General features: G+C 37.7%; 1 protein-coding gene across 8 annotated transcripts in view; it reads left to right on the forward strand.

Annotated features, from left to right (window-relative positions):
• Positions 1-14,867, forward strand: part of LOC134792915 (CAP-Gly domain-containing linker protein 1) — an 80,940-nt gene that overhangs the window by 12,965 nt on the left and 53,108 nt on the right. For 3 of the 8 annotated variants that reach the window (XM_063764365.1, XM_063764366.1, XM_063764367.1), the window contains exon 1: positions 3,840-4,126. The exons of the other annotated variants lie outside the window; for them this stretch is intronic. In XM_063764365.1, the coding sequence (XP_063620435.1) occupies positions 4,096-4,126 (31 nt within the window). In that variant the 5' untranslated portion in view covers positions 3,840-4,095. Of the gene's footprint in view, positions 1-3,839; positions 4,127-14,867 lie in introns of those variants that run through there. 8 annotated transcript variants of the gene reach the window in all.

A 14,867-nucleotide genomic window follows, 5' to 3' on the forward strand; every position in this document is an offset into this window, starting at 1 on the left:
TTACTCAAATTCAATCATCAGTAGATATGTGTTCAGTTCAGTTTGAGAGACTGTTTGCCTGTTTATTAAGTAATTATTACAGAGGTAAGGGAGTAGCGATACACAGATTGAAAAACATTGCTTTAAAGTGTTATTTGTGATATTTAGCTATTATTCTTAGATAAGTTATACTGAACAGAGGATGCGGCTATAATTTATGTAGGGCATTTTAAAATATGTAAAGTTATGAATGTAACTTTTCATGAAAGCTATATTTTTAAATATACGAGATAAAGGCAAGGCATTGTTCTAATATTTATGGAACAGGAACACTCTTTTATTCAGGAAGAAATACTGTTCTATTTCCTAGTCAAGCCATAAATCTAAATACTAAACGTATGTCGTAAATCTCAGCCAAGGCTGCCTAAACCCCCGTCCTCCTTACGTCTGTATCAAGTGCTTATTAGGTTTCTGGGGACATTTTGTATGGGTCGTAAATCAGGTACGTGCCTCTATCGTCAACTCGGACTATGAGTCAAGGATTATTTGGATTCCAATCCATCGGTCAACGGCCCGCTAGCCACTAGTAAAGACTATTCAATCATAAAGACTGAAGCTATCCCCAAACAAAGCTGCTCACAGAAAAAGTGTTTAACTACATCAGCGGTCGGCAACCTTTTAGCAGCCAAGGGCCACATAGCAGTTAACGAAGTGGACGCGGGCTGCATTTTGTTAATATTTATGACTTTATCAGACATTGTCATTTGTCAATATTACATACAAAATAACCAGGGAGGCTCGCGGGCCGCTGGTTGCCGACCGCTGGACTACATCAAGAATTTAAAAATCATTATTTTGTTAACTAGTTATAGTACATCGAGGTCAAAGTGCCGTGCAAAATTTATAGGATATTCGGGACACCTAATTACATACAAAACGCTTTGTCCCTAGGTACTGAAAGTAACTTTGTAGGAGATAGGCAGTCTCTTTTATTTATTGTCTCTGTCCGCTAATGAACGATGCTTGCGCAAATTAGTAAAAATAAATATTTGGCGAACCGTAACCTGTTGGAATGTTTTTGGGTAATAGCCGTTTTTGATGGTGCCGAATAAAGAAAATAATTACATACTTCTATTGGAATTGGAAATCGACTTGAATCACTAAGGGCCACTTGCACCACCCCATTAACCCGGGGTTAAGCGGTTAAATGTTAACCCAGTGTCAAATTGTACTGGAAACCATGGTAACTCAATGTTTAAACGGTTAACCCCGGGTTAGTCGAATGGTGCAAGTGGCCCTAATGGGTTTGGAAATAGAGAGAATAAATCAAAACTAAACTAACAGTACCATATTTGACGCTTTATCACTAGAAAGTACGAGATGAACCATATACCTACATATCTCGTTTATCAATGTGTGTTGTATGTATTTACATTTACCGACCGTGAATATCAGACAGAAGTCAACAATCAACTCAGGTGGAATGTAAACTTTCATGTCTAGTTTAATATCCTACTTCGTAGCGTCGATGTCAAACATATGGATACGTTTTCCGCCTTATTACAATGGAGTTAAGTCCAAAATGTAAACAATCTGACGTCGACTGTACAAAAACAGAGTCATTATCAATCATTAAGTACCTTCTCAAATTTGAAATTCACGGAGCTCACTTGTTCGGTGAAAGTTACATAGGCTGAACTTTACTGTGTTCAAAATTGCATAAGCACCGCTCTATTGCTTTGTTATATGTTTCCTAGACGAGCTTTCTGATTATAGGTACATAATAGGTTAACATGAGCTTATTGACTATTACAGACTGAACAGACACCGTATTATAAAGCATTTACGAAGAGCTCTAGGTCTTAGAGCCTGCGCGCACTGCGATTTAAATTTTGCGACACTATTTTAAAATCGCGCTGTAATACATATTTTCTTGTCGCATGTGCGCGCACCGACATATATAAACACATACGTTGCATTTCTGCGACAAGACTATCGCACGACAAAAAATCGTAGTGCGCGCTTGGCCTTAACGTACCTATATATCAGCACTACTTTGAAAAAATCTCGTAACTCACACTGCTATAGAAATTTTCAAACTGGAAGGATACGCTGTAAATTGTATGGCCATACAATTTATAACCTAAAAATTCCAAATGTTGAAAAATTGTATTGAATTGACATCTATCAGCGTAATACTAGCCCTTCCAGTTTGAAAAATACTATAGGTAAGGTCAATGTGGCTAATTCCGTCATAGGGGCTAATCCGTCTATGAGCGTATATTTCTTTGATATTCAATCGTAGGAAAAAAACCGTCTGGTTTTGATTGCTGAAACTAAAAGCAATCGCTGGTTTACGATGAAATTATCAATTTTGTTTGTTGTTCGAGAAAAACGCTAGTGGACGGAATAGTCCCTATGACGGAATTAGCCACATTGACATAACTCAAAGTTGAAAGGCAGTAGCTCTATATGCATCCCATACATAGATACCACATTTTTCTTTTGATTGACAGAACAAGATACGAGTTTTTTCCAAAGTTCCTAGTGCCGATATGCACCATCTTGTAGTTGAGGCGATCTTTGTTGACGTTACTTGTTATACTTAGCACACTCAAACTGTGTATAAATCATTATTATATGATTCTACTTTCTATTTTAAGAAAATCATAGGACCCCCATTTTTTTAATTTGACGGAGTCCTCCTAAATGTTGTTCTACCTTTTTCCATAAAATAAGTCGACAAATACCTAACCCATTAGTACTACAGGCACATACCTACTCAACACGTGTAAACCTAGCATAAAGAAGCTTTTGCTCGTCCGTTTTTTAGTCCGGTGAAAGGTGTTTACACTGTAACAATCAATTGTGTCCTCCGATCGGACGTGTCACCACAAGCGGCAATGAAGAACGTCCGGAATGGACTCACATTGAAAGGCATGCTCTTTTACATTCAACCTCGTCAACTCACTTTCTATGACCTGTTAGAAACCTGTGACTGGCAGACCGTCAATGGTGTCAGGAAAACTACAAAAGGTACATGTATTGTCAGCACGAAAAGAAGATCATTCCATTAATTCCTTTATCGCCATTACTTTGACACATAACTACGTTGGTATCTCAGTATTTTCACGTTAGTTCACCGAACTAAATAAAGACATAGAGCGCTTATCTATTTCTGATTACTGACTTTACTACAGGTATCCTAAGCCCGCATATTTCCAGAGAAAATATGTTGCTTATCGCAAAATCGTCAAGTTTTATTTAATGACTGTATTGAAGCACTTTAACATTAACAAAGAGGCCGCCAAGTCTTACAAAGTTAAATTCAAATGAAAACACTGTAGGTAAACGTAGATGAGTACGAGACCTATAAGGCAAGAATTCTTGCCCGATAAGCTCAGAGATAAGATAGAGGACATTCGTAGTAAATATAGACGATAGTACATACTCTGAATTAACTAAGATAGCAAAATATTTGTATCGTAGCGGTACTGAATAAAAATAGTAACAAAGACTATTAATTATTTTCTCTCTACGTAATAGGTGCCTGCATTTGATAGGGTTCAAATCTTCAAAGCCTACGAAACGAACAATTGACAGCATTGACGCCCTTGTGCTAGTTAAATTCATATTAATTTTTAGAAACAATTAATGTAATTAGGTCATCGGTCCTTCTAGTTTAGTAGGTAAACTACAACGTAATAAAATAATTATTGTGAAATATATCTGCAATATTGATTAATTTTCGAGGCAAATTTTATTGACCTCGGAAGATGAATATTGAAAATTTCACCCTAGCCCAGGGATCTATTCAGTTGCAAAACTCCCATCGTTAATTTCGCATTTCATGAAAAGGCTCCCAGGGCCGGGGAAACAAAAACAAGAGGTTCGTATCAGTGAGGGCGGCGCGGGCGTGGGACGCCGCGCCGGCCGCAGTGCACTCTCAGCGGGCGAGCGATCCGCGCGTCACACCCTCGCGACAACGACGCAAACATTCGACAAAACCTACCTACGGTAGATCACAAGGAAAATCTACTTCACGATACTACGATATTATCAGTGCCGAATTAAAAAAAATACCACACAAGCTCAGGAATTTGAACGTGAAATAAGATGCCGGTCGAAACGAAAATCAGCTTCTCTGGTGAGTCTTAAATTTGTAATTTTCGGGACGCCTCAAAGGCTTCTAATTTAGCTCTACAATTTTTTCTTGGGCATTTTCTTTTCTCTATTTGTTATTTTCATTCAGTATTTGGACAGTAACAGTTCAGTTCAGTTAACTGGTGCTGATAAGCGATACTACAATGCTATCAGTTTTATTTTAATAGTTTACATAGGTATTGTCTTACTTACTCTAGTAAGTAAGACAATACCTATGTATAGGTAGTGAAGAACATGAAATGGCGACTCTCGTCCTTGAAAAATTACGAGAATCATCTGATGACTTAAGTTAAATTACGTAGATCGGAAGTTAATTACATCTTCGGATTACTTCAAATAGCCTTAAAATTAGGACTTATTATTCTTATTAAGTAAGGATTCTATTAGCATCGCATTTTAATGTCTCTTTATCAATTCGCAATACGATGAAGTCATTACAAGTGATAAAAACAAATTACAGCCTTTATTGTTTTCCAGTGTTTTGTACTGGTGAAGTACCTATGTGTCATGTTTTAAATATGTCAAATGTACCTATTTTTGTTGTAGTCTTATACCAATATTACAAACTTATATAAGAGGATGTAAAAAAACATCAGATTCGAGTAGATACCTACTTATTTTTTTCTTTTAACGCCTGACACGCAAATCCAGAAGATGACAGATACTTACAGAAATCAAGATAAATAGGCAACATGATGAAGAACTGACACAAAACACTTCACAGTGGTAGGACTAGGACCTCGATGAGGTATCTCTATAAAATAATCATCTTTCTAACGACTCACACCGCTCACACGACGGTTAATAAAAATCTAGAAAACGTCAGATATACAAAACAAGATAAATTGACAACATAACGTCGGGACGGACACAACACATTATGTCGAAATGGTAGGAGCAAATTCAGGGATGTGTAAGAAAAATAATCACCAAACAGCTCATACAACGACTAACGTAAACCCAAAACACGTCAGACATACTAATCAAGCAACACATACTAATAAATAGGCAACATTACGTAGGAACGGACACATGTCGTAATGGTAGGACTAAATCCAGGGCCTGTGTTAATGAGGTAGCATGTCAGTCGGCAATTGTGCTAATGAAGAGTGAATACTCAGTGCGCTACAAAGCCTAACTCGCGAGTTAAATGGGGCTGATGAAATTACATTACACAAGCACATTACAGTACAAATACGGTTCTTCTTCATGTGCCATATCTAAGTATCTAGATGCGACAGTGTGTTCCTGTTTCCGTCATGTGAATTCGTTTTCCCGTTCTGGTCTAGTCCAACCAGTTCCATAAGTTTATGTTTCGTCCGCAAGTTTAGCTTATGTTTCTTAGTATTTTAAGAAGGCAATTCTAAATCTGTATTAAGATTAAAATGTAAAAGAGTTGGACAATATTGATTAATAAAGGGAAAACTAAATATACTCGTATATTCGCTAGGTCTCTGATATTATTTTTAAATGTATCATGGTGAAAAGGATGTATGTGAATGACCTTGTAATACCAGTGATAAATACAACAATGGCGTCCCTTAAAGCCTATTAACATAATAATAACTTTAGGCCGATTTTTTTATAAATTCTTGACAGGTCTTGAATCTAATATCAGAGCACGGAAATATTTAAGTTAGTCCTAAAACAAATAAAAGCAATTAAATTCACGACACGTATTTATATACCCTTTTTGAATACGAGAAGGCTAGGAAAGATTTAGACTGAATAATGAAGATTACCAAGCTGTTAATGACAGCTATCTATTACAGCACACCAAAAACCGAACACTTTGTTGTTTCATGTAGCTGGCATAATTTTCTCATAATCTCAAATCGTAGAGCAACTCAAAAGGAATTGTAAGTAAACATCATCAAAACTGCGGTTAGTAAATAAGTAGGTAGTGCCAACTTATAAATAAGAAATGTGATCTCAGTTATACCTAGCGAGAATACTGCTCTGAATTCGTATGAATCTTAATGCGTTCTAGAAGTTTTATTAAAACATTGTATGCTGAGTGAAACAAAACAAGCTATATAGTTTGCATTCCGTCGAAGTTTTATGACTTCATTTATCAAAGTCGTTAAGTTAAGTAACCGTTATGTAACAGTTACGAATATTTTATCAGGCCGCGCCTGTAGTTTTTGTGTAGTCCCCTTGAACCACCCTCTTCCGACCTTGCCCTTGTCCTTGTTCTTCGAACGCCCTACGCTTATATTTCGTCTATTATCTACCGAACTTTTTATTTTATACAACCTTATATTAGCTTACATCAAAAGCTATTTGCATTTCATCTAAGAATAAACTTAATTCGCGCGCTGGTGGTCGACATTAGTTTTCCAAGCCCTCATTGATTGTGAGATGTTCACCGTGACCTCTGGGCCACTACACCTATAATCATTCTGTCACGTAGTGTTTCAACTAGTCGGCGCCTCAACAGTAGCAATTTCCAACGCACTTAGCCTTGTTTGGACACCGGCATGGCAATGCACGTTGCAACCGTACCTGCATCCTGACCTTAGAACCCATAACAAGTAAATAATAAATAAATATTCCACTTTAATGATCCCGCGGCATTCCAGCAATCGTGTAGAATTATCTTCGCATGTCAATTTATTCTAAGTCTTAACTATTGTTAGGCAAATTTAAGTAAACTGTGTGGATATTGTCGACGTTTCTATTTATAATCCTACTGGCAATTACGTAATTTCACGTTTCTTTATGATTTCCAATGCCTCTAGCGTGACACACGTCATGATTGTCGCGTGCAGCACCTACCTTTTGATTGAATTCTAGTAATGCAATGCAACACATTACCTGTAGGTAATGTCACTGTTTTTTAAAGTTCAATTTTGTTTTTAAACGGATGAACATTGTTAAAGTCACTGCATCCTCCTAAGTCCTCTCCGGAGCCATTCTGTCATTTTGACGTCTCAAAATAAGACCGTTCAGGCACGACAAGCGACTTCCCGTGTCTTATCCTTATCTGAGACGATGTTCGCGTGAAAATTGCTCAATTACGCAATATACCCGGTCGCCGTGGCATTGTTCTCTGTCAACCGTAACCAAACTGCAGAACAGGTGTATCACGACAACGTGACTACCATGCCCGATGCCATCCATCCTATTATATCAAGCGTTTTAATCGTAATTTAATAGCTGCATGTATTGTTTTTGTCACCACAAATCAATATCCACAGATCACCTTGAACCAGGGTTTTGATTTCACACCGATATCGACTCTTCTCGAGCGTATCAGACCGAGCCGAACGTGTCGGTGATCCTTGGCGATATCGATTTACATGCAAAATTAAAATGTGATTAAAATTAATTATGAAATTGAACTGTAAGTAGAGATGCAAGTTGCAACGGATAGTTGTTTGGCCGATGGTCAGACCGAATATTCGGTATCTGGCCGCCGAATATTCGGCCGGCGGAACTATATTAATGCAATTAGTGCAGGTTTGATCTGTTTCGTGGACGTTCGCGCGGTAGGGATTGCAATCCGGTCCGGCGGATCCGGTAATCCGGCCGGATCCGGCACTTTTTAGGAGCTACCGGATCCGGTTGAAATCACCGGATCCGGACCGGATCCGGGAAAATAGAAAAAAGACCGCACGCTACACCCACTGCGCGTTTTAGGTGAGATAAAGGCGACGGATAGAAGAAAGAAGTAAACAGAATAAAGAACGAATGAAAAAATCCAAATTTAGTAAAATAAGAAGATATTTAATATGACGATGATTGAGAACAGAAGGGGATTTCCTCTTCTTTGATGTTGGTGGCACGAATCGGCACGATACGACGATTACTTAAATAATTAGAAGTAAAAATTAAAGGATGGCGATGCCATGGAAGGCATTTGTAACGACCGGTCTGGCCTAGTGAGTAGTGACCATTCAGTGACCCTGCCTATGAAGCCGATGGTCCTGGATTTGAATACCGGCAAGGGCATTTACTTGTGTGATGAACACAGATATTTGTTCCTGAGTTATGGGTGTTTTCTACGTATATAAGCATGTATTTATCAATATACTATACGTATATATATCGTCGCCTAGTAGTACTACCTAGAGCTAGCTAGTACCCATATTACAAGCTTTGCTTGGTTTGGGGCTACGAGTAGGTCGATCTGTATAAAATTGTCCCCAAATATTTATTCGTGAATTATTTATTTATTTGTGATTTAGGCTATAAAACTATTTTCACGGATAAAAAATGAAAGCAAGATAATATTGCAGCGCATTTCATACAATTTTGGTTAAAAGTAAAATATCTTGTTACTAGAATGGATGTCAGCGTTACAAATAATTCCATCAAAGAACAGTTACGAAAACTTGTCCTTTCAAGGAGTTCCATTTCCCATCCCATAATTATCCCATTAACAGGCTTTGGAATCTAATAACATTTATATTTTTATTGTAAACGTATAAATTTGAGCAGAATGTGAATGATTAAAAATATAATAAAATTAATAAATGACTTAGATTTCAAATTTTATTTTTAAATTGAGGTCGACTATGTGACACTTTTTAATACTTACTTTTATTTTATTGTTAAAAAGTTATTTCTTATTAACTTCAAATTGTTGTTTTATGAATACATTTGTAAAAATACCCTTTGTTTCTCATATAACGCATAAAACTTGAAAAATATGTCATTTAATTAACTTTAATATCCTTATACCTAACCGGATTGAGGCCAAAATCCGGATTGAAAATCAATCCGGTATGCAATCCCTATCGCGCGGACTCATTTCTAGGTTCGAAAGGAGTGCGCGTGCAAGCCAGTTGAATGTTTAAATTGTTTTAAAATAATAAACGAGTACGATTACGACCGTGACTGTATCTTAAATCCAAATTGTTTACTCCGAAATCAAGCAATGTTACTATCCGGTATCCGGCCGGATAGTAGGTCACTATACGGTATCCGTCCGGATACTAAAATAATGGCCGGATACCGAATAGTAAACGAATATCCGATGCATCTCTAGTTGTAAGCTTGTCCGGGTCCATGTGAGCGAGCAAGATGACCGCTACATCATCACGCCCACGGCGCCGGTACGCACATGATAAATGACATCCGAGTGATCCGCGAGCGACACATTATAGGTACCTAATGCGTTCCAGTGGATTGTTTTACTTTTTATAACTATAATCCATAATTAGATACTCAATAAAAATAGGCCAAGACTCGGAAAAAAAATGAGTCGATGTAAATTTACTAAGCGATCAGAGGGCCTACCGCGAATCACGTCCGACGTGTTAGGTACCTCTCTGTCGCCCTAGTAAATTTGTACGTAAGTGTGACAGGGAGGCAACACGTCGAACGTGGTTCGCGGTAGGTCCTCAGATCAGCTTCCGATCATTAAATTTAGAACATTTTTTTACAGTATACACCACATTTTGTACGTAGGCGTCTATAAAAAAATGTTACATATAAAGAAACAGGCTTTTTTTGTTCATACTTCGTTGTTAATAATAACAATGTAGGTAATGAATTTAGCTGAAAGTTATTTGCTGATTGTTATTACTTTCACTTCGTATGTAACTTCCTATATTTTTTAATCTGAATTGTAACTTCGCGTAATACCACCGTAACACCTTTAGTAGGTATGTTTCTAGAAGGCGAATCTGATAATTATATTTACATTCAATAGAGTTGCTTGCTTGTCAGAGGTGTAGAGATTTTATCCAATAACACAACACAATACGACTACGATTGTTTTATATCTGTTATGTAATATATGTTTCTCCAGAACTATTTACACAAAGTTTAAATGATTTCAGCGATCGTGATATTATACATGTTTTGTCCGTGAATTCTCTAGGTTGTTTCCGTCATTTTACAAATCCATCCTTCCTCATAAACAGTAAGATCATCATTATCAAATCCCAGTCACGTACCGATAATCCTTCGCAGTGTTCCGTGGGAGGCCGCTAGCTTCCACCTTTCCTTATGCTCAATACCCTGAGGTATTAGTGCCTGTACCACAACGCCTTTGAAAAGTCGGAACCTCGGATTCATCCAACCATTTTGTTTTTCCTTTTGTCACGACCAAGAATAATGCAAAACTCGGTCGAAACCAGTTTTTTTGTCGCATACGAACAATAACAATTTGCTTCACAAAATATTGTGATGTATGTATGTATTTTCGGTTGACAAGCTCTTTTTGCGTATTACGATGCCTGCTACTGCTCATGTCGACGTTTTTATTTATTCACCTATTGTTCGTTGTTTTATTGTTAATACATTTTAAGGCCATAACTTACACAAATAATGGCCTGTTCCATGTACCAATAACGGATACATGTAAGTCATCAATATGAATTTATTACTAACATCACCAGATCACTATGCGCATAAAAATATAACTTGCTTATTCATGCTAATGGCCAAATTAAATCCTTTGTCAACTTGTCTTATGATTCTCCATTATTTTTTGCTATTAAAATTGTTGTTTGGCCTAACATATCAATATCATATATGTATAAATAGGTAGGTATAATAATAATTTTCACTCCACTGCAGCACAAATTAAATTTCCACTCGAGAATGTTATTTCATCTAAAAATACAGTTTGCGAAATAGGCTGGGCCGTTGGAACCGGAAACATTTTGTACTTGCCTCGGGCGCCGTCCCGTCTGCACTCAACCTACTTATCCAGCCTCCCTTTTGACTGCTCAATAGGAAAAAAGCTATGTTTTGCTTACACAACGCACCCCATGCTCAACTTCTGCCCAAGTCATGTTCCCTGAACCTATAGTAATCTAGTAATTTCGATTACTGCCGAGAGCTTTCATTTTGTAATCTGCCTTTCTAAAGCTAGGCTTTAACCGATAATAACAGTACGCTTGATTGCGTTATCTAGCTGGATTTATAGCGCCTCCATATCTCCACGAGTCAATTTATCTAGGTTCATAAGGGAAATTGAGTAATCACAAACTTCGTTAAAGCCGAAATAGGACATCGTGATAATCGCACTTGATAGAGAGATTACATGTGATTATCAGTTACGCATACTTGTGTTTCATCGTTAATATTTCGAGTTCATTCATTAAGCGGGAGATGCAGAGGCGTGAACTCTTGAATAATTCCTTCGACGGCAGCGGTTTAACGTACGCGTTCACCTTAACATTAATAAACAGTCATTTAGGTTCAGTGGCGACAATCCGCCCCCGTAAATTTCATGTATTTTATATTCCATACAAATCCACTTATTAATAGCTACTTATAGACATTCGTGTTTATGCGTTAGTGACCATTAAGTGTTGAGAATTGAATCGTATAAAAATTTCATTAGGGCCTCACGCAAATACTGCGCACAACATGCTTATTTCAAATCGATTTAAGATGATGTTTCATCCAAAAATTATTTTTAATGAGGACCAAATTGAGGATAATCTTTATAATGTTGTCAAACTTTTATGTAATCGAGTGTGTATTGGACGCGTAGGCGGCGTCAGGTGCTACAGTGTAAATTGCTGCTTTATTGAACGCACTTACGTCAGTGTTAGTTTACATCGCAAGTTCAAGGCGACGTCAGCTTGGGAAACTCCATGATCGCAAGCTTAACATTTGTGTTGCAGATTTCTAGAATATCTCTAAGAAGAAATTTGAATATGTTAATCCTAGAATCTAGCCAGTTCGTCAAGAATGTTCGCGATTGACACGCCTAGCGTGTGGCGTCACCTCAAGTTTTATGTATACAGTTGGTCCGGTACAATTCTAAAATCCCGTGTACTCGTATGTAGTCACGCTGATTCATTCTGTTTACAAAACACGTATGCAAACATACCTCCACCATGATGGATATAAAAACCCAGTTCCGTCCACGCCATCATATTAACTTGTGATTTAAATTTTGTTAGGCAACAATATGGTTAGGTGGAGTTTATGCTACCTAGACACTTTCGAAATTTAAGCGCATTTTCGCCCACTTTCGCGTCTACATCGTATTTTACATTCGTAATCCCTATCTTTCATATAAATTTCGTACATTAGGTATGAAATGTAAGCTGTAATGATACCTACGCCTGCAAGCTAGTTATTGGATGCATTTATCATCGACGCAGATAACGATCTGCACGGTATTTCTGCAACCGAGCCGTGAGAAACAAAGAAGACGGTTGCACGCGCCCAACTGCCTACTTCGTGACTGGTTGCTTCTAACAACTGCAACGAACATTTATCACCTTTGATAATGCCACCACGCTTTCCCGTCGGGCTAACGCCTGACACTTTATCAAATCGATGTTACATTTTATTTATCCGTGATGTATTGGCGACGATTATCTCTATCCGTAATGGATTGTCGTTATAGTCTCACTTTAAAGTTGAATGTTATCTGCGCCTATAATGGGCTTTTTATGGCGTTATTTGGCAAGCACTTGTTAGTATGTGTAGAGAGATAATTTTCACGTCTCTAGCTGAGCAAATATTACGTAGGTATGTGTAGAGCTTTTTATATGAGGATTTGCTTAGTTACTCGTAGATACTTATGTTTGAAAAAACTGTTGAGGGTGACCACAAGTACGGCCGATAGCTTAAATTCTTCAAAGATTACATCATGTATTTAATAGTACATTTTGTAGAAAGGGACCTCTTTAATTTAACCAAAGTGGTTAAAGTGGAATGAATTCTTCTATTGAACATACCCAACAATTTTACGTATCTCATTTTACATGATGTTTAATACTTAAATACCTACCGTATAAGTACCACGCGGGATACCTAACTCATTACTCTGTTACTGTTAGTTCCAATTAAGTGTCCCTACTACCATCAGATCGTGCTAATTTATCGTTATGAGAGTAATAAATCACATTAGTATTCCAACGGCAGTTTGATTTCGGATTAATTATCGCAGGTGTGGAGAGTGGTTCCGATGCATGGCGCGGTCTCATTAGTACCCATTATCGTAGGGGCAGACGTGAGCCGCTTGCCGAGCGCTTTCGTGCCTTACACGGGTTGAGGGCCTGCCCCATCACTCATACCGCGTCCTGAGCCAATTAATCGGGCCATTAGATCATTTAGTCACCCATTTATTGCTTCATTGTCACTGCGTTCAAAAGATGGCGCTAGTGTATATCCGTGAAATAGCCTACATCGCGCTATCCGCGCTGGTTGCATTAACTTCCAAACAACTTTCACTGGACAACAGTATCCAAATACCTAACCCCTGGGAGATCCCTCTATGTAACTGTTCACTTACTACAGGTGCATTAAATACTGTTTCGTTTAGAAATCCTTTATTATATAACCCTCCATTTTGTTTTGCGCAAGCTTCGAGACGAGAGAATTACTTAATATTCATTGTATAAAGAGATGACAGGACGCCACATCTTTTGTTGCTATTTATGCTTTGCGAAAACCTATAAATTAATGCTGCGGACGCAAGAGGCTGTAAATCTTGTAACATTGTATGGAGTGCACATAAAATTCGATTCCGTACTTGCAAACAACGTTTTGTTTTCAGCATCACATGAGGCTGTTGCAAGACCTTTCGATTCATGAAATAGCTTTTTGTTTAATACATCCAAATTTGGTGCTAAATTATCGTCTTTCTGTTTACGCGTACATTGAGCTCCGAACTGCATTGTCTCCATACGGTGCAGGGTGAGTCACTCGTATCAGACCTACGAGTACGCAACCTTAACTGGTTGTCACATGTTCCTCAATAAATATTTCAATTATGATAATGGCTCGATAAACGATTGCCTGAAATGCGGTATGAATCACCAATGTTTATTTATATGGCCTGAATGTATCTTGTTTTTCATCTGTCGCAGCGGGGCACCGTTCCGTTCTGCTGGATCGCGGTAGTACGATAGGCGCCAACTCGGTCGGAGCGGAGTATTTTTGCTACTGAACTTTTTATGCTCTCATTATTAGAAAGATAATTATATTTATCTTGCTTCCATGTTCAAAGTACACTTGGTAAAGCTTTGAAAATTATTGTGTGATTGGTGAAATATCTGTCATTGTCAATGTCAGCATCAATAGTAGGTAGCGGATGAAATCACCCTCCAAAAGTACTTGCTATCCAGGAATTATTTTCCAAATAAGGATATATCTCTACAGGCCGCGATCTAAAGTATCTGTCACAATGTAATTGTTCTATATACAGGGACTTATATATTTTTGATAAGCTATTAAAAAAAACTTGACGCGTAGTCTGACCCGTTACTTTTGATGCAAACTTTACATCAACCATCTCAATTGGATGAAAGTAATTTCTTTATTAACTTAGGTATACTTATTTTTATATTATTAAATACACATGTAATACGCGCTTAATAAATACAATTAACGAAAACAGTCGCCTCCAAATTTCACGCTTAATCTCTTTAATATGAAGTGATTGCTGGAAAATCTTTGAATGAAATTGGCTTCACGTGGCCGAGCAGCTGGTCAAGTAATTGGCATCAAGAATTGCAGCTGTTCCACAAAGCGTATATCGCATCAGTTACGTGAGAGCAGAGCGCGAAATTGTCCTCAATTGACGAATTAGATCATTCGCCGTATGACCCTACTAGATATAATTGGAGTATAGCTGTTGTTGCTGCATCTAAATAATATTCTACTTCAGGAAAAAATGTCAAAATGATTTCATACGTTGATGTTTTGCAAAACAACACCTCATTAGCATACAACTCGCTCACAAAAACTTGAACTTGACCACAAAACACAATGTCATTCCCCGACTTTTGTTTTCAAGCATG

Source organism: Cydia splendana, chromosome 8 (assembly GCF_910591565.1).
Source record: "Cydia splendana chromosome 8, ilCydSple1.2, whole genome shotgun sequence".
Classification (NCBI taxonomy): Eukaryota; Metazoa; Arthropoda; class Insecta; order Lepidoptera; family Tortricidae; genus Cydia; species Cydia splendana.